The sequence below is a fragment of the Vidua chalybeata genome, chromosome 15 (genome assembly GCF_026979565.1).
Source record: "Vidua chalybeata isolate OUT-0048 chromosome 15, bVidCha1 merged haplotype, whole genome shotgun sequence".
NCBI lineage: Eukaryota > Metazoa > Chordata > Aves > Passeriformes > Viduidae > Vidua > Vidua chalybeata.
Window position 1 is genome coordinate 1266561 of NC_071544.1, and position 19671 is coordinate 1286231.

General features: G+C 45.3%; 2 protein-coding genes across 3 annotated transcripts in view; one reads left to right on the forward strand and one right to left on the reverse strand.

Annotated features, from left to right (window-relative positions):
* The window catches only part of CTNNA1 (catenin alpha 1), a 117844-nt gene that overhangs the window by 47701 nt on the left and 50472 nt on the right, over positions 1-19671 (forward strand). The gene's annotated exons all lie outside the window — the stretch shown is intronic.
* Positions 11676-14259, reverse strand: LRRTM2 (leucine rich repeat transmembrane neuronal 2). Of its 2 annotated transcripts, none has more exons than XM_053956434.1 (2): positions 13876-14259; positions 11676-13091 (listed from the first exon to the last, which is right to left on the reverse strand). In XM_053956434.1, the coding sequence occupies exons 1-2, from the start codon at positions 13903-13905 to the stop codon at positions 11991-11993; spliced, it is 1131 nt and encodes a 376-aa protein (XP_053812409.1). In that variant the 5' UTR covers positions 13906-14259; the 3' UTR covers positions 11676-11990. The 2 variants fall into 2 exon arrangements, with proteins under 2 accessions (XP_053812409.1, XP_053812407.1); XM_053956432.1 differs by having other exon boundaries at positions 11676-13540.

The window sequence follows — 19671 nt, forward strand, 5'->3', positions numbered from 1 at the left end:
TCCTCCTCCTTGCCCTTCTTGAAAATCAGAACAATGTTCCCCAGCTTCCAGTCAGCTGGGACCTCTCCAGATTCCCAACACCACTTAAAAATCATCAAGAGAGGCTTTGTGATGATATCAGCAGCTCTTTGAGGATTCTTGGATTAATCCCATCAGGCCCCCATAGGTTTGTAGGGATCCAGCTGGAGCAGCAGATCCTGCATGATTTCAGGGTCAGCTGGGAGCTGATCATTGTCACAGTCATGGTCCTCCAGCCCAGGGCACTGGGACCCCTTTGGTCCATGATCCATGTTGAAGAGAGAGGCAAAGAACGCATTAAGCATCTCTGCCTTTCCCTGTCCCTGTCTGTGAGATGATCGTCCTCATCCTGGAACACACCAAAGTCATTTCTACACTGCCTTTTGCCATTAATATCTTTGTAAATTGTTATTATTCCCCAGTTCTGGCAGCTCCAGCTCCAGCTGAGCTTTGTCCACACGGCTTTTCTGCCTACAGTGGGGGGAGCAGCAGCTCTGTTCTTCCCATGTCACCTGACCCTGTTCTCACTGGGCACATTCCTTCCTTTTTAGCCTCATTTCCAACCTGGCTTGGACATTTCCAGAGCTGGGGCAGCTGCATTTGGTTGTTCTTAAGATGTGAATTCTTACAAACCAGTCCCAGTGTTTTTAGCTGCTCCCAGTTTTGCCCTTGAGTGGGAATTCCAGACTCAGTTTCAGGGATTAGGAATCATTTTTAGCCTGGAGCAGTCCTGAAGCTTTTGGTCAGTTGCTATTGAAGTTAAAAGATGCTGTGAAATGTGGAGGAAGACCTGTGTGCTCTCCTGATTTTTCTTTTTCATTAGGGAACTGACTGCAAGACTGAAGTTGCAAATTATAGCTCTCCTGTGAGAAAATAAGATTTTTGGAGGTTTTTTTTTTATATTAGTGAAGTGACTGGAAGTATGTTACTAACTTGAAATATTTGGTTTGAAGGCAGTGGTTTTGATAACAGAGGTAAAGCAGACCTCTCTTGATTATAACTGCATTACATAAAAAGAAGTGACCAAACCACTTGTCAGAGTAGAAATCAGCCTGTGTACTTGCCTTGATAGAAATTGTTTTAATAATCACAAAAAGGTCCTATTTTCTGCTCAGAAGGAATGTGGGTTTGATTTTTTTCCCTGGCTCAGCTCACTAAAACCTGTTCATGTTCTTTATCATATTTTTCACCTTGTGCCTGTGAAAAATCTGGATCAAGTATGTGGACTTGTCATTTAGTCCTAGTCCTGTCAGTAATTAAAGATACTTCTCTTGCATAAGCAAATGTAGCAAACAGGATGGAGTAATTATAAAAAAAACCCTTTTATAACTCTTTCCATGAGTAAACTTCCCATTAAAGGGTTTGTTTTGAGGTTTACTTTTGACTTTTAAATATTTTTGATTGATATCAGTTAGTTCCCCAGGATCACTGATTGCACGTATTGCGTAATGTGACACAGGAAATCCACCTGAAATGTCTCTGATTTATATATATTTAATTAACTGCATATGTGTGCATAATGAACGCTTTAGAGGGATAGGGTGGTTGAGTTGTTTTGTTATTTGCATAAGCTCATATTTTTGGAGTGGTTTTGTGGGATTTTCCTGCTTCCCATGAGTGCCTGATGGCCAGGCAGGATGGACTGGGTTTTGTTGTTGATTGTGCCAGCACAGCCTGAGGTTAGGGTAGTGTCAGTGAGCTGTTTTCTACAATGGAGCTATGTTTGCATGAACAATTGAAATTGCTTTCTAAAGCTGATGATCACTTTTGAATTTGCCTGATGGAGACTGGTTTTGAATAAATGGACAGTAAAAGTAGGTGTCAGAAAGTTCCTCTCTTGATGATGCAGCTTTATTGGGGCATATTCAAATGATGGAGTGCCCACTAAGAAGAAGGAAGCAGTCTGCAGCTGGGTGGCATCAGCTCATTTGAATGTGACATAAACCTTTTTCATGTGTCTCTGGAAACTCTCCTGGCACCCTTTGTCAAGTTAATTGTTGTCCACAGACAGCTCTAGGTATGAAGGGACAATATCCCTGGGATTTATCTGCTGGGTGCACTGGAGTCTGCCTCCTCCTTGTCTATGTTTCCATTTGTCCCTGTGTTTGAGGGTGTGCTGTCAGACAGGAGGGGCTGGGGAAGGTGTGGAGCACTCATATCCCACAGCTCCAGCAATGATCCCACAGCTCCAGCCAGTGCTGTGTGCTCAGGAGCCTCCTTGTTGCTGGCCTGGGCTCTGCTGGGAAGGGACAGCTCTGCAGCAGGGGGACAAGGGCTTGGAATTCATTCCAGAAACACCTTTTGGGTGTGGAACAAAGCAGTGGTTTTATCAAAGTTTCAAATTTGTCAACAAATATTTACAAATATTTATTTATGCTGACTAATCCAAAACTTGGTGTGGAAGAGGCATTGCAGTTTGTTCAGCAGTTCCCAGCACTGAGGGTATTTTGAATGGTCTGTAAATAACTGGAATTCCTTAGTCCTGATGCTGATGCATTGTTACAAAGTGAGCTCTGTGGGTGTTTGCTGGGTTTAGCTATGGGTGGTATTGTAGCCAGTCTGGAGACTTGCTCTGCACTTGCTGCCAGGAGGGAATACCGGGCAACAGCTCACTGCACCTTGAGCCATTGAGGCTGATACTTCATAGGTTCAGTAAACAGTTGTCCTGTTTTGACAAAGTCAGGACAAAGGTGAACAGACAACTCCTAAAAGTTCAGTAGAGGGTGAACAGGCATCTCCTAGAAGTCGCCAGAGACTCTAGGAACTTGTCAGAAGTATCTCATTTTTGTTCTGAGTGTAATGTCATGTTAAAGATGCAGTACCTGCCAAAGCTCACTGGGTTGGTTGGTTTGTTTTGGTTTTCTTTTGGGTTTGGTTGGTTTTGGTTTTTTTTCTAGTTCATCCCAATCAGATGTCTAACCTTAGCCTTTTTGGAAGTTTCTGGATGCTAACTGCAGGCGGAAGGCATCGGAAGACACAGCTCCCTCACTTCCAAGCTCCACAGCTGCTATGGTGCTAATGGACATCCCAGAGCTAAGCTGGTCATCCACAGACAAGAATATAAACTAGAGATGGCTTTCTCTGCCTACTTGCCCTGTGGCTGTGGAATTCTTGAAGGCCTGGACTCTGCAGATACACCCTTGCTACCCAGAGAGCTTCCAGCTGTCATTAGGAGGTCCCCAGCTTGGCTGCCTGTGCTCTGGTCAGCCTTGCAGAGGCCTGCTGCTCCCCTGGGTGCTGAGCTCAGTGTTTGTCCTACCTGGAAGCAGTTCCATCTATTTCCAGCTGTTTCCATCTTCAGGACTATCTGGAAAGCTTGAGGAGGAGTTCTTTAACCTTTCAATTATTCAGCCAGAATTTCAAGCAGCTTGTGTGGGGATGTTGTACTTCAGGGCTGGACAGGATCAGTAAGTAGTTCCAGGTCTTTACTAGAGCATGTTGTCTTCTCCTGAGGACAGCAGAGATGCTGCTTTAATATCTCCTGCTCTTTAAGTCAGAGGTGTGTGCTTAGACCTGGGGGCTTGCATCATGGCCCTACTGGGTGGTTTTCCCAACCTGGGGGTTTGTTCCTGGCTCACATCCTTTGATAGGTGTGTGTTGAGGATGTTGAGTCCAAGACCCCCCTCTGGAGCAGCTGGACTGCTTGGACAGCTGAAATTTGCCTTCCTTAAAGCAGAGGTTCTTAGCAAAGCTGCTGAGAGTGGCTGCAGTGCAGGGAGTGTGTTTTTCCCCCAGTTAAGTGCTGTGTGGTGCCTTCAGTGATGGAACTGTCCTTGTAGCATTGTGTCCCTGTCCCTTTGCCATGTTCTCACTCCTTAGCAGACTGTGTTGTTATTAGCTTTACTAGGAGCTCTATTAATTTTACAGGTTTTTTTCTCTAAAAGAATTCAAACTTAAAGTGGTGTTAGGGCTGAAGCAATCCATTTGAGGGCAGAAATTGATAGTCCCAGCTAACAGCATATGGCTTTTGAGGCAGAGGTTCTGGATATGTGATGGATTATTTAGGAGTTAGTGGGAAAAGAGTAAATGCTTCCTAACAGGAACAGTTGCTGTAGGGTTGGGCTGGATTCCACATTAACATGCTACTCAATATTTTTAGCTCTTTGCAAACATATAAGTAAAACTACTTGCAGCAAGATTTTCTGAATATTTTGTACACTTCATAAAGAACATTTCAAGTATTTTAGTGGCTATACAGTTTAGAGGTATCTTGGAAGGATCTTTCTGCTTGAAATGATTTCCTGTACCTAAAGCTGTCTTTAATCTCATGTGGTCTCACAAAACCCATTCTACCTATTAAATATGCAGTGAAGCTGTTCTGTTAGGTAGAAGATTGTATGTTTAAACAGCAGAAGTCCTCACTGCTCCTGTATTTTAAAATTAAAAATTCAGCTGCAACACTACCTTCAGATTCAGAGCCATTAGAATGGATTTTTCAGATTTATTCTCCTGATTACAATACAGAAAATTAATTGCTTTTGACTGTAAAGAATTACGATTCATTCATTATTTAAGAACCTTCTTGATGGATGAAGCTTTTCCACTTAATCCAAGACTTCTCATGAAATATGGCTGGTTTTTTTTTTTTTAACTGGTACAAAGCATGATGCACCTCTATCAAACAGTGCCCACGCTGTGGGGTAGGGAGGGGTGAAAGGAAAACCAGCATCTCCTCTGTGTCCAGTTTGCTTGAGTATTCAATGTACAAGGAGTAGAGTCTGCTGGGGATAACAGGGAAATTACTTCCATGGCATTTAAAAGAAATACCTTGGTTGTATAAAAGAACAATTGATTACTTCATTTAAACATCAATACCCTTTCATTTTGCTCGTGTGTGCATACTGCAAGTGTTTGTTTTACATACTGGAGAGAAGAAATTTGGTTAAACTCAAGGGATGCTCCCCTCTGGTCATGGTTCAGCTTCTTGCTCCTGGCTTTTATGCTTAAATTATTTTGGTGTGTGTTTAACTTTTGTCCTTTTAGAAAACTTAGAAGAAAAAGTCAAATTATAGACCTTGCGGATTAAAACCAGCTGAGGAGCTGAAATCAGGGTTTGGTTACCTGTCAGCCCAGAAGGGTTTGCTCAGTGCCCTTGGCAGCCAAACCTCTGGAGCTGTGCATCACAGAAACAAACGCGGGATTGTGCTAATGAGACGCTTGTCATTTTTTCTTTCATAGAATCACAGAATGGTTTGGGTGGGAAGGGACCTTTAAAATCACCCTAGTCCAGCCCCCTGCAGTAAGTAGGAACAGCTTCAAGCAGATCTGGTCACCCACAGCCCTGTCCAACTTGGCCTGCAGTGTTTTCAGGGAAGGGGCATCCACCACCTCTCTGGGTAACCCGTGGTAGGGCTTCACCACCCTCACTGTAAACAAATTTCTCCCAAAATAAGACCTAAAGCATGTGAATCCTATGTCAAATATGGCAAATAGAGTTTTACCTCATTATTATAAAATTTCCTAAAATCTTCGTAGTAATGAAATTGTTGATTAGGTAATAATGATTTTGTAAAGCTTCTCCTTAAGAACAGATTACAGAAAATACTGACCTCAGGGTTTTGTGGTGGGTGAACACTCTCACTGAATCCTGTCCCTTAGCCTGGACATTCACTGCAGGAGGGAGCCGGGGTTTCCCAGTGCTGCAGTTTTCAGTTCATTTCTGCAATCCTCTCCAGTCAAATTCTTCAATCTCAATTTTTTTTGCAGTTGTCTTAACAGAGTCTACATTTAAAAGTAAGTTGCTAGTGATGTTGACATTTCCTTGTTCCTAATTGGATTTAAAGGTTTTGCATAATGTATTCAGAATACTGGTTTTTCTCTGAGGTGTGTTACCTTTGCTTGTGAGAACAACTGGGTTTGTAGTTGAGAGATGCTTTTGCTTGTAAAATTATTCTCTGAGAGTTTAAGAAAATAGATACATCGTGTGCTGCTTTGAAGTATTAGAAGGATTTGAGAGGCAGTTTGCCAACTGACATTTAAAACCCTTGAGAGCTTGTTCCAGCCAAACCTTTTGATAAAAAAGTAAATGCAGCTACGGCTTAGTTACTAAAATGATTTTAGCTGTGGTGGTTCAGTGCATGTAATCATCTTGGAACATCCTGAAACTTGTTCTTTTGTTCAGTTCTCTATCATGGCTTTTGGACTGTGTCTGTGAACTTGTCACTTCTCAAACCCAGAAATCCTTCCCATGATATTGAGGCACAGTGATATTGAGTGCTGTGCTGGCTGTGGTAGCTCATGTAAAGAAAAAAGTATTTCTTGTACTAGGAGTGTTTTTGGGACCCTTCCTGGAGGGCTGTGACTCAGACGTGATGGGATGTCTCACTGTGTGACACCTCTGAAACTTATGAGCTGTTTGTCCTTGCCACGCTGTTGGCAGGGCGTTCCTGTTGGAAATGCCAGCTCCTGGCTGGCACAGTGACCCACAGGTGGCCCTGGAGGTGGACCTGGGGAGCCAGGAAACATCCAGGGGCAGAGCCAGGCTGGGCCAGGCCTGTGCTGATCCTGATCCAGCTACTCAAGGGCCGGGAGTTTGCCTTTGGTTTGGTTTTCATTCAGTTTTTGTTAGTCAGAAGACACCTGGTTTGGGAAGAGCCCCTGCTGCCCTGCTCACTGTGGTACAGCAGAAGGTTGTATTTTCTCAGTGTGGTACAACAGATGGGGCCGGATTTGCTGTGACTGGCAAATGGCCCAAACCTGACTCTTCCGCTTGGGCCAGTGGGTGCAGACTGCTTTTAACATACCATGAAAGAGTGAGCTTTTGGCACCTCTGCTTGAAAAGGGAGGAAGAAAGAGGCAAATTCAGTTTTACAGTATACACAATTTTAATAACAAAATGCTTCTGTACACTGCACTTGTTTTACTCCATTACTTATGCCCCCTCCCACCAGAACTTGGCTCTTGAAACATAATTTAAACACAATGCATCTAGGACTCTCTGTAATCTTGGGTTGCTAAGCTGGTAGAATAGTTCACTTACTAGTGTTTTCATTAGTAAAAAGAAAAATGGGGTGAGTTGTGTTTGGCTTTTTACAAAGGAATAGTTGGGAGATGGCAGGTGTAGCTTCTCGGTGCTTACACAGGGGTGTACAATCTGCTTACACAGGGGTGTACGATGCTGTTTCACCCCATCTGAGGCCTGACTATACCCCTCAAAGCTTCTGGTACCTTTCCCTAGATGCCTCTCAGAAGATTTTTACACAAGATGTGAAATGCTGAATTTCCAGCTGATTCTGAAATTATCTCTAAGCATCCTGCTAATGTGGTGCCTTAAAAAGCAAAGCCCAGCACCAAATTTAGCATCTGGGACATTTGCAGTGGAGGAAGGTGTGGGGAGGAGGAGCTGCTGCCTTTGCTTTCTGTTGTCTCCTTCCTTGTTCCTTTTGGAGGGGAGGAGAAATACTGTATCCCCCTCTGAACTTGCTTAATTTTTATGGAAAACTTCATAAGAAAGATGAAAATCAGCTCCTGGGTGAATTTCATAGGTCTGAACAGATGGATTTTGATAGCTACACAGATCACAAAATTAAATCAACTTTATTTCCATTAAAGTAGTACAGAAATTATCTTAGACACATTAAAAATAAATGTGTAGTGCAGATTTCTGGTTTAAAGCCACGGGATGTTTCTGATTTTACAGGGTAGCAATAGGCCCCTGTCTTGTTAAGGGGGTAATGGGACAGAAGCTCAGATTTGCATGTGGCTGATCACTGAAAAATTGGATAATTTCTGCTTGGGGGAGAAACAAACAAAACCAAACACCGATGGAGCAGCATTCATTATGTTTCCATCTGATAGGGAAGGGGAGCTCAGTGCAGAGGAGCACTTCAGCTGGAGACTGAACACTCACCCATTTCACCCTTCATCGAGTCATTTTTACTTGTGTGCATTTAAACACTGATCTAATGCAGAGAGACTAACTGGGAGCATTAATTCAGCTTGTTCCAGGAGAATGACTCAAAACCTGAACTTGTGCTGCTGGGTTTCCATTTCACTGACACGAGGGTGAAGAGCAGGGGAAGCTGCCTGAATATCAGCAAGGATGGAGATCTTTGGATGGTCTGAGAACCTCAAGGGCAGCACAAGAAATTCTGTTTCTAAAAGACCCAAAGACCTCTGAGGTTGTGTCTGGAGGTGTTGAAGCACCTGTAAGCAGTGTAGGATCTGTGCAAACCGAGGCTGTGCAGCAGAGATGCTGTTTGGGGAGGGCAGGTTAACAAGCTCCTGTCATCACCCAGCGCTCGTACTGAAATACGATTAATTTAAACCAAATCATCGTGGTTCTTGTTCCATCAACAAAATAAATCAGGGACTGCTGAGTAGCACAATTATTTCAATCCCCTCCTTGCCTGGAAGAGTCACAAGCAATTGCGAATGGAAGACAGTAACTTTAAAATAAAAAAATATGAACGGCTTCTGGCTGTGTCCTTGTGCAGAGCAATGGCTCTGCCTGGTGCTCGCTGTCCCTCCGCAGGGAATTCACGTTGACTTCACCACTACTGTTTGACATTCTGCAAGTTTTATGATACCTGTTACCCTAAATGTAATGTTTGCTGAATTGCTTTGCTTATGCCTGGAACCTGGCAACAAATGGGTTTGGAAATAGCAGACATAAACCACAGCATTTGGGAGACTGGCTGTGGATTAGTGTGGAGTACGGAGAGGGAACAGGAATGGTGCTGGGCTGTGCCTGCTGGCCTCCTGCTCTGCTGTCTGCAAGCCAAGCACCTCAGGACCAATGGAAACTTGGGTGCCTGGGTGGGTTTGCCTGGAGGGGCACTGGAATGGTGCTTTAGTGCTTGGAAAATCACTGTGAGAGGCGGGGATGGAGAAGAGGGTTGAATGCAGCATTGCTGGAGCATCTGTCTTTGCTCTTCTGGGGTGGAATTAAAAGCTCACAGAGATGGAGTGGGACAGAGCTGGGCTGTTGGGAAAGCACCTCCTCTGGAGGAACCTCAGCTCCTCATCAAGCAGCCTCTTCTTTTTCCTGTATGGAAGACTGAGAGGTGGTACCCCTTGAACTGTCTGATAGCCAGAGTGTCTGGGATTGCTTCCTGCAAACACAGCTGAGGCTGTCAAAGTTCAATGGTGACATCTGATTGGGGATGGCAGCTCAGCTAGATTATTTGGTTGCCAGGATAATTAACAAGCTCAGTGATAACTTTGTCTGTGCTGGTACCCTGCAGCTGTAGGTGGAAGTCATCCCCAAGTGCCTCCTCCCCAGGCTTCTAGAGCTGGCCTGTGCCAGCCAGTGCAGGGTGAGGGACAGTGATGCCCACTCAGTGCTCACTCACCTGCTCCTAGAGCAGCATCCTGCGCCTCGGGAGAGCTGTGAGCACTTAGTTATGGGAAGGAGCAAAGCAAATCTTCCTACAGTCAGCTAAGTACCCTTGGGGACCAATATGTGTTTGTGTTTCCCAGTTTAGCTCTGGCCTTCTGCCTCATGTGGGATTTAATCATCCAGAATATCTGCTCTTTGTCCACCTACCCCACAGGATTTTTTATAGTCAGTTAAAAGCAGTAGTTAATTTCCCAGAACAGGTGTAAATGGACTCATCTTAGTATTAACAGTAACAAGAGTTCAAAGATATCTCTATGGAAATCCATTAGGCTTCACTGGATCATCTCTTCCATTAAGTACAGAGTCAAGGGAAGTAAACAAAACATTGCTTTTATATTAAGGGCACTGTATGTAAAAGTAAAATGATGCAAATTAGGTCTTTAAAATCAGCAATTGAAAAACCTTTATGTAAAATCTTAAGTTACTTATCTTGCTATAATTGCCTTGGACATGTTCATCTCACAAGAAAACATCAAACTGTTGTATAATTGCACCCTAAATACCTCACTAAGTGGTAATACAGAGAGAAAAGCAAAGTGAAATAGCAAACAGATTTTTGTGCAGTGGTTTTTCTGTTTAAAAAGTTTGCATGATAGTTTAGTACATCACAATTAGCATACTGTAATTATGGATTTGGTCAAAGTATGGCAACACTGTGAGGAATTTTGTTTCTTCATCGGGGTGTGCTGGTAATTGTTTAACACTGCAGCATTGAACACAACACATTTTTTAGTTATACATACATGTATATATATATAAAATAATTCTCCATCCCTCTGAATCTTTTAGCTTTGGTTAGAATGTGTACAATATTTGAGCAGTTGACTTAAAAATAATGTAATCCTTTGCAGACCCCCCCACCCCCCCACCCTCGTGGCATCTGAGTACCACCATCACTGCATAGATCTGCAAATATTTACATATAATTCCATAATAGAGTATAAATAGCAATATGGTACTTCTGGCTAAAGAAACCAAATTACCCCTTAGAATGAGGTGTGTGTGTATATATTTATAGATGATTTTTTAAAAAGTCATACTAGTTTAGATTCTGTCCCATATTGAGTAACAAACAAAACATTTTTCAGTGAACTATTCTATAAACTAATCATATTCTCCTAACTTATCAGAAGGGATCTTTTTTTATCTTGAATTTTGGAAGAGGAGGACAAGTGAGAGCTTATATTACAGGGGCTTATTCTGTCTCCAGAGAAACCAGTGGAGTTAGTGCATGAAAATAGCTTCCCAGCCAGAGGAAGCCTCAGCTGGGGGGGGCAGCAGGGGGACAAAGAGAGGCTTCTTCCTTCCTTCCTTTCTTCCTTCCCTCTTCTCCTTAACCTTGCTGTTGATATTTGCTTTTAATTAAGAGAACCTTGCATTAAGGGTATTTACACATGAAAAGGTGCTGAAATGCTGTTTGTTCATCATCATTAAGTAATTAGCTTGAATTCATGAAAAGCATCATCAAGTGAAACCAGGGAGCTGAGGACTGAATGTACTTAATATTTCCAATCAATCTCAGCATGCTGAGCCTCTCTAAAGAAGCTGCAGTGCCAATCTGGGGACACACAGAGGGCTGTCCTGCTCCTGGGGGGGTGTGTGCCCATCCTGCCTCAAGCTCTGTGTGTGTGTGTGTGCGTGTGTCCCCATCCTGCTTGGGGCTGTGTGCCCATCCTGTTCCTGGAGGTGTACCCATCCTGCTTGGGACTGTGTGTCTGCCCATCCTGCCTGGAGCTCTGTGTGTGCGTGTCTGTGTGTGTATGTATACACCCATCCTGCCGGGGCTGTGTGCCTGGCTGTGTGTGTGCCCATCCTGCTTTGGGCTGTGTGTCCATCTGTGTGTGCCTGTCCTTCTCCCATGTGTGTGTGCCCGGTTCTGCCCAGGGCTGTGTGGCCCTGTGTGTGTGTGCACATCCTGCCTGGGACTGTGTGTCCGTGTGTGTGCTGTGTGAACTGCTCCTTTCTGTGCCTGCTGTCCCTTTCAGCAAACCAAGCCATGAACATGCACAGAGCAAAACTGTATTTCAGATAAATTCACCCCAATGCACTGAAATTCCCACCTGGACCTTTGTTCCTATTTTTTTTTTTTTCCTTTTGTTTTCCCTCCCTTCTCTTACTGGAGTGAAATGCTCAGAGGAGGAAAATCTTCCTCCGGGGCTGCCCTTAAAGTGCCCGGAGCCAGCTGCAGTGTTTGGGATCCTCCAGCTGCAGTGGAACAAACGGAGCGCACGTCGCCCACAGATCCCTGCCCAGATATCCAGTCTCCTTCCCCTAAGACTGTTTGCAGTAGAAAAAGTAGAATATGGAGACTCGGGTATAAATGTTTACACACAGTCATATAATTACATAACATGAAACATTTTACATACTTTGAGGTGAGCATCTCTTTAGACTTTTAAACATTAGGAGTGCAAGTTGAATGTAATCATTGCTTCTTTAACACTGAAAATATTATGGATTTATTTTTTAAAAAACTTAAAAATACTGCACCACTCCATAAACAATGTTTCCATTAAGTAGCTTGGAAAATTAGGCTTTATGTCAATATTTGTAAAAATTAGAATCTGATGTAGGTCCCTACAATTTTCAAGTAGGTTACTTATCTGATTTACTTTGTGATGGGCTGTAGGTATTATACTTCACATTCTTTATAGGGCAGCTGCTGGCACTTGCACTGTCCGTAGCCATTGATGATGATGAAGGGTCCTTCATGGGTGGGTTCGTACTCATTATAGGGTCCTTGGTCTGACATATTGGCCATATGCAGCCGCGTTTGGGATCGGAGCTGCCTGTGGTTTTGAATCATTGAGCACTGCCTAATTCTTCTTAGTGTGGGAGGGCAGCACTTCCTGGAGATGAACACTATAAAAATGATAAAAAAGAAAGAAAACAATAAAGCCATTGTTCCTGTAATTACCCTCTGCGTGAAGATGGCATTGTTTGGCTCAGGGAACTGTTCTTCGGTGGTAACGACCATGCCTGCCGTAGTTGGAATCTCTTTGTCTCCCACATGGAAATGAGAAGAGCTTATTCTTTTCGTGTACTCGGTAGTTGGAGCTGTGTACGACGTCGTAGCCATGGGGGTAACCACAGTTGATAAATTCCAGCAAAGCTGAAAACCATACACTGCATCCAGAATATCCTCTCCCTGGGTGTGGTCGGGGCTGTGGCAGAGGATGGAGTGCTCCCACCGACCTTGGAAGCCACTCAACCATGTGGCCAAGGCGCAGATCTTTGGGCTGCATTCCCACAGATTGCCAGAGAGGCCCACGGTGGTGAGGGATGTCAGCGAGCTCAGGATCTTGGAATCCAGAGTGGTGAGCTTGTTGTTATCCATGAGGAGGGTTTTAAGGTTAGGCATAGTTTCAAAGACGGTGAGGTCGATGGCTTTGATTTCGTTTCCAGTCAAATCGAGCTTTGCTAAGGTGCCCCAGGTCCACTCCATCCCACATGTCAAGTTGCTAATTTTGTTCCACTGCAAGAAGAGTGTGTGCAGGCTGCTCAGCCGGAGGAAGTGAGCAAAATTAATCTTTGTCAGCTGGTTGTGCTCTAGGTGCAGCTCCCTCAGCTTGATTAATCCCGCAAATCCATTGCGAGCCAAACTTCGTAAGCGGTTTGTGCTCAAATCCAGGAATTCCAGGCTACGACAGTCCCAGAACAGGCGGACCGGGATGGTCCGCAGGGAGTTGGATCGCAAGTGCAAGGTCTGTAGCTTGCGAAGGCCGTAGAAGAGCTCGGGGTGCAGAGAGGATAACTGATTAAAAGAGAGGTCCAAATTCTGCAGGTTAAGCAGCTGGCTAAAAGTTGTGTTTGGCAAATGAAAGATTTTGTTGGAACTTAAGACTAATTCCTTAAGTTTATACAGTCCTTGAAAAGAATCTTCTCTGACTGTTGCAATTTGATTATGATCTAAGTGAAGCCAAGTAAGTTGACTGAAGCTTGCAAATTGATCCCTTTCAAGTTCAGAAATATAATTGTGCCTCAGTGACAAACCTAGCGAGCCCTTTTCAGTGGTGTTTGGCACTGAGTGAAACCCCTGAGAGTCACAGTAAAAGAGCAGCTTCTCACAGCGACATTTTGGTGGACAAGCCATGCCCAAGGCAGGCAGCATTTTTAAAACCATACTCATTGCATATAGTGCTGCCAGCATACGAGCCCCTAATGGCCACTTGAAATGTAAGCCTGCAGAATATAATTTAGGAAAACAACAAGATAGGATAGCCTTATCAGTACACTTGGAATATCACAGTGGAAGATTTCACTGCAGATAACATTGCCATGCATTTCCAACAAGCTAATTCTAAATGCAAGAAACAACTTACTACAACAAACCGAATACTTGGACATTACACTTAGGAGGAGGCTTTATCTCGATTACGGAGGGTTACAGTGGCGCTATCGGAAAACATTTTTTTCATAAGGTTCAGTGCAGAGCAATCAGCTTTAGCATCTTAACTGCTCCTTTAAAGCAGAGCTGTCATTCATTATACAAGGAACAGAGAAACGCAGGAACTTACCCATTCTTTTGAGTACATTGGAGGGTGCATTCAGTCGTAGTTTGAGACTCAACGCCGTGAGTCTGTGAAAGGCTCTAATGTAAGACAGCCTTGAATAATTGACTGGGTTTAGTGTCCTTTGATATTAGTGCAAAATCCACGATGCTCTCTTGGAATATTCCTTTTGAAATTGCTGCCTTGATCTTCTCTGACAGGTCTGCAATTTTTAAATCTTAATACAAGTTTTTGTCCTCCGTGGCTGCTCAGCTGGTTAATTGAAGCTCACGTTTTCCTTTTCCGCAGCTGTGGCTTCCTTTAGTCCTAACTTGTTGATGGCAGATGGGTGGCTTATTGCTGAGAGAAGCTCCTGTAGTAGCATGAGTGCATTTACTGAAAAGCTTTTCAGGGAAGCGGTACAAGAATGGATTTGCTTATGCGCTGCGACCACACAGGGCTCTATATAGGCTGACGTCACCTGGTGACGTTCCTTTTGTTTGGGTTTTCCAGAAGCTTTGCTGTTTTAAAGCATTGTGCTGCATGCTGTGATCGTATTAAAGACCACTGATAGAGGGGGGAAAATCCAGCGGCAGGAGTCCTTCGTCCCCAGGACAGACGGAGCAGGAGGGACTCGCAGCACCTGCTCCCCCCACATCTGCGCCGGCTATGCTCAGCTGGGGTTAAAAGCAGCGCAGAGCTGCGGATGGAAATGCCTGAGTGCTGCCTGCTCCCACTTTTCTGTTAAATCTCCCTGCATGAAAGGAACTTTTAGATGCAAAATGCACAGAGTTTGAATAGAGGATGCTGGTCAGCACCGGCTTTCATGGAGGTGAGAGAGACTGGGCAGCTCAGAGCTCCGTGTGACAGCTGTGTGCGACTGTGGTCCCTGCAGAAGTGCAGAGAGCAGTGGTAGAGCTGGAGCTGGAGTGTCAGGAAGTACAGCCTGGGAGCAGGGCACAGGAGCAAGCGCTTCAAGCCAGGAGAAATTTCTGGATAAAGCAAAGCTTGCGTTAGGGCACAGGAAAAATTTAATTGGAATCCAGCTTGACAGTGTGCAGTTATGAAACTAGAAAATCTATTTTCTCCTCCCAAATGGTGGCTTTTATACTTGCTTTTTCCTGGGCACTGGAGTGCAGGGTGGAAATTATGAGATTGGCATTTCCAGTCGGGGCTCAGAGCTGTGCGAGGGCTTCCTTGTGGTCACCCACAATGTCCGGCTGCTGTGTGTCCCCTCAGAGAGGGGGGACAGCACCTCCAGGAGCCCCTGGCTGCAGGATGGGTCTGTAACAGTTAGCCTGTGGTTTAGGGCTGCAGAGCTGTGCTCCTGCAGAGCTGTGTGTGCTCTCCAGCCCCACCAGAGCGTGCACACACAGCCAGGAGGAGGACAGTGGGCTCTTAGGGCTGTTTGCTTGCTTTAAAGGTTCATTGCCCCGTTATTCAGAGTATATATACTCTCCTCTGGGACAGCTGGTACTGAAAGGTAAATGACCAGATTCAATTGATATTTTTATATGTTTTTAAGATGCATGTGCAGGTAAAGCCTTTGGAGCCACTGCTCTGGTCATAGCTCGATGTGGGTGCAGCAGGGGGATACTGGTTTCCTGTTCCAGGCAATTGGATAAGCTTTTTTTTTATTTTCTCCTTGAGATATAAAGCAATAATGTAGAGGAGGCACTTGAAAATGTTTGTTGTGTAGCAGCGAGGTATCACCTCTAACCTCCAAGATCTGGAATGAGCTGAGAATAACAAATTTCCCATGATGATGGAGCAAGATGAATTGTGCCAAAAGAAGGATTTAAAATAAAATGGCTGTTTACCTTTGTTATTAAGTGTTGGTTCCTTGCTTTGGTTCCTTGGAGGTCCTTGCTTAAACCAAGACCTGCTGTTCTCTGCTTCCCCCTTGGCTGTCCGGTGGTGGAATGGTGACACTGCCTGTGGTGCTTCCTTTCTGGGATGGGCAGACTCAAGGGGAGCACTGAATGGAAAGTAAAGGGATGGAGAGCGTGAACGCACAAGAATAAAATTTCAAAAATCTTAAAAAAAGCTAAAGCAAAACAAATACACCCTACCCTGAAACCATCAGGAAAGTAACTGTCTTTAATGATTAAGCAAATCAGGAAATGTTAGATAAATTTCTTAAATTGCTTTGCCATAGTAAATGTTTTCACATTTGCTCCAGTGTAAAAGAAATCCATGCAAAGAAATTACATAAACCTATTTAAAGAGATTCTTCTTGTTTAATGTTCAGGGTACAAAGAGCTCAGGCTCAGCTCCAGCTGTCCGACGGAACCGCGGCTCTGCAGCACCTTCGGAGGGTTCTTGGAGCAGCTCTGTGCAACACCTGATCCAGGGTGTTGATTTGAATTCTAATAACATTTCAATATGTTACCATAACATTTTAACAACAGCTTTCCAAAGGGTGTAATTTAAGGTCAACTGTTAGCCCTCCCCTGTGCTGCCTCTTTCCCTTTTACCAGGAGGCTGACATTAGGTATCGTTGGAAACATTTTGCTTTTTTTAATCAATATCTGCTGGTAGGTTCCTCCCACGTTAAGATTGTGTAATTTGGCACAGAGTTAAGAGTTAATGTTCAAATACGGTGAGTTGCTCCTTTTCTGAAGCTCTCCATTCTTTGGCCCTTAACCAAACAAGGGCTATTTAGCACCTTGCCAGCGAGTTTCCTGTTTAGGAAACTGTTAACACGAACTTTATGGGCGCTTTTCTTAGCAAAACATGTTTTTATGTGCACTTGCTGTGAAATAACAGTTATTACCACAAGTGTGCATCTCAGTCTCCGAAGTCTGGAACACTGCAGTAACATTCACATTGTTCCTTGGGAGATGCTGTGGGTGTCAGGGTGCAACAGACTGGGAATAAAACCCCTGAAAACTCATGCAAATGCATTTCTTCTGAGTCTGAATACTCATTGCCCAGCATGAAAAACCATGTCTGATGCTACCTGGGCACTTCTGCCACAGCAGGAACTTTATGGCAGCCTGAAGCCTCATATGCGATGTGGACAGGGAAATTGGCAGGAATAAGCTTGCTAGGACCAGATAACCCTTTTGAGGGCTTCTCACCTACCCCGCTCCTGGAGTAGCAGCACAACTGGTTTTCCTGCTAAACCCATGTGCTGGGAAAGTAGAATTGCACCCTGAGGCGAGCGTTGTCATTTAGTTAGGCTGACATCTTGTGGAAGCCTTCCTAGTCTATTAAGAACAACATACAAGCTAATTTTACTGGATGGAGACGTGGGGGCTGCGTGACTTTGCTGTGCTGGGGGCCTGGAGGGTGCAAGCCCAGGAGCTGCAGCTGAGACTGCAGCAGGCGGGACAGGCAGCCACGTGTGTGGCACTGCACAGCAGCCAGCTCACCCTTCTGCCTGCAGGAGTGGCCGTGGGAATTGTTGCTGGGCGTTAGCACCTTGGGGACCATGGGAGGATTTGCTGCTTTTTTGCCAGAAGGTTGTGTTTGTGCTGTGTCACAGGGCTGTGAGGCAGGAGGTGAGCAGGGATATGTGGCTGTGTCACTGTGTGCGTTCTGTCACTTGGATTTGCTGCCATGGAAGCACTGAGCCCTAGGAGGGGACACCTGGGACAAAGGCATGGTGGAGGTGACCCAGCAGCAGAGTCGTGCCCAGGCCTTCAGGCCAACTGCAGAGTCCTTTGGGGCAGGGCAGTGGGAGGGATGGACACTGAAGGTTGGGTGTCCTTGTCTTCATGGGAGCAAAGGGCACGTGTGGTGGCATAGCGCAGTGGCTGTCACCTCCCTGTCTGGCAGTTCTCTGCAGCTGGCACTGGTTGTAATTCCTCCTTGTGCCAGGGTGAGTGCAGGAGCCACCCTTCCCCTTTCCGTGGTGCAGCCTGGCCATGGGGAGGGATGTCAGGGTGGCAGTGCTGTGGCATGGCCCGCTGGGCAGGGGGACAGTGCAGGCAGCTTTATTGTCACTCAGGTTCTTGCTGAAGCCTGGACGATGCCATGCAGCCCATTTGCTCTGCTGAGCTGTGGGCTGGCTGCAGGAGACTCCTCCTGCTGCAAGCCAGGGCACAGTCCTGCTTCCTCCTCGCAGACCTTGGATGTGAAAACACTGCTGGAATTCGTGTGGGTCACGCCTCAGTGCTCACACTGCCTGGCCTTGAATCAGCCCTGTTCTAGCTGGAATTGGTTGGCAGCCCTGCTGTCACAGTGATGGAGGGCTGTGCATGGCTGTCCGCTGTAGACATGGAATTAGGCTGGGTGGCAAGGAAAACCAAGCGTGGGACAAAATGCACCTAAGCCCTGATGTCCTGTGTCCCCTGGCAGCAGAGCTTGTAGGTGGCACAGTGACACACTGTGACACACAGTGACACACTGCCCACAGGAAGGTGTGCCAAGCACTCACTCATAACTTATTCAGCCCCAGTCCTTAACCAGGATGCTGCCTGTTGTACTGACAGCCCAGAAGTCAATTCCCGGACACCTGAAGCAGAAACCTCTCTCCAACCATCCTTTTTGGTGGTTGTGTGAGGGGTGGCAGGTGGGACAGTGGTGGCTCTCAGAGGTGGCACATCTGGCTTACATCTGGGTGATGATTTGGGGAGGGGACATGGTGGGCTCTGCAGGGATGGTGTGAGTTGGTGCTGGGCAGGAGGCACTGTGTCCCTCAATACCTCTGTGGGCTCAGCTGAACCCAAACTGATGATGAACCTTTAAGATTAGCAGCAGATGTTTGTGATATTTAGCTACAAAAACACATCTTTGAGTAGCTGGTTACAGCACATGTTTTGTTGATTCTGGTGGAATGCACCAGCACCACCGTGCTCCTGTACCTCTATAAATCAGTCGGGATTAGATTTTAACCTCCATAGCTATAGGAAAAGGGTCTGTTTTTTGCTTGTCTGAATTCAGATGGCACACCTACAGCAGGAAGGCTTTGTGACAGAAATGGTGATTCTGCCCCCCTCCGTGTGTACAAATCCACTTTCTTTGCTTTGAGGATTAAGAGTCCCCTCTGGGGATGGTGGTGTGAGCTGGGACTGCAGGGATGTGACAGGGAATGCTTGTGGAGCTCTGCAAGCGGGGCAGCAATGGTGGGGGAAGAGCAGAGATGATGGGATTGGGGGAAATGAGTGATTTTTAACATCAATTCTATCCCCTTTGATAAAGATCTGATTTAAAGTAAATTTGCACCGTGGCTAAATTTATTATCCATGATAGTGGTAGAGTTTGGATATCGTACTACAGAATGATTGACATGGTCATCATGACCCTATTAAATCTACTGAATCTATTAGCTACTTGCTGGCTGCAGGGTTTGTGATTCCCTCAGCAGAGTTTTGTGCTGAATATCTAAAAATCCTATTAGAAATCTGAATATTTGGGCTTCACTCTTGTGAATCTTCCTAATCCTGTGGATAGCAGGAGCTGCTGGCTGGGCTGCCTTATGTTGCCGGGTCATTAGCTGGCTCCTCAGTGAAGGTTCACACTAGACATGAGGACCAGTTTTTAATGGTCAGGCTAATTGATTAGTGGAACAAATTACCCAGAAGAGTTAAACTGGCACTTGGAGCCTTTAAAACATGATTTATTACTTGAGAGAGGGAGCCCAGCTCAAACAGGACTTTTGAACTGTAGGGTGGAACCAATGGGTAAAATTCCCAACATGCGTGGCAGCCTGGACAAAGTGAAAGTGCTGTTGTGCCCAGGAGGGTTTGTGCTGCCATGGGCTGTGCAGGCCTTCATGTGTTCCACCAGGTCTAATGGGGTTTGGTTGGCCCCACAGTGTTTATGGGGCAGGGAAACACAGTGTATATTATGCAGAGGGAAAAAAAGGTCAGGAAA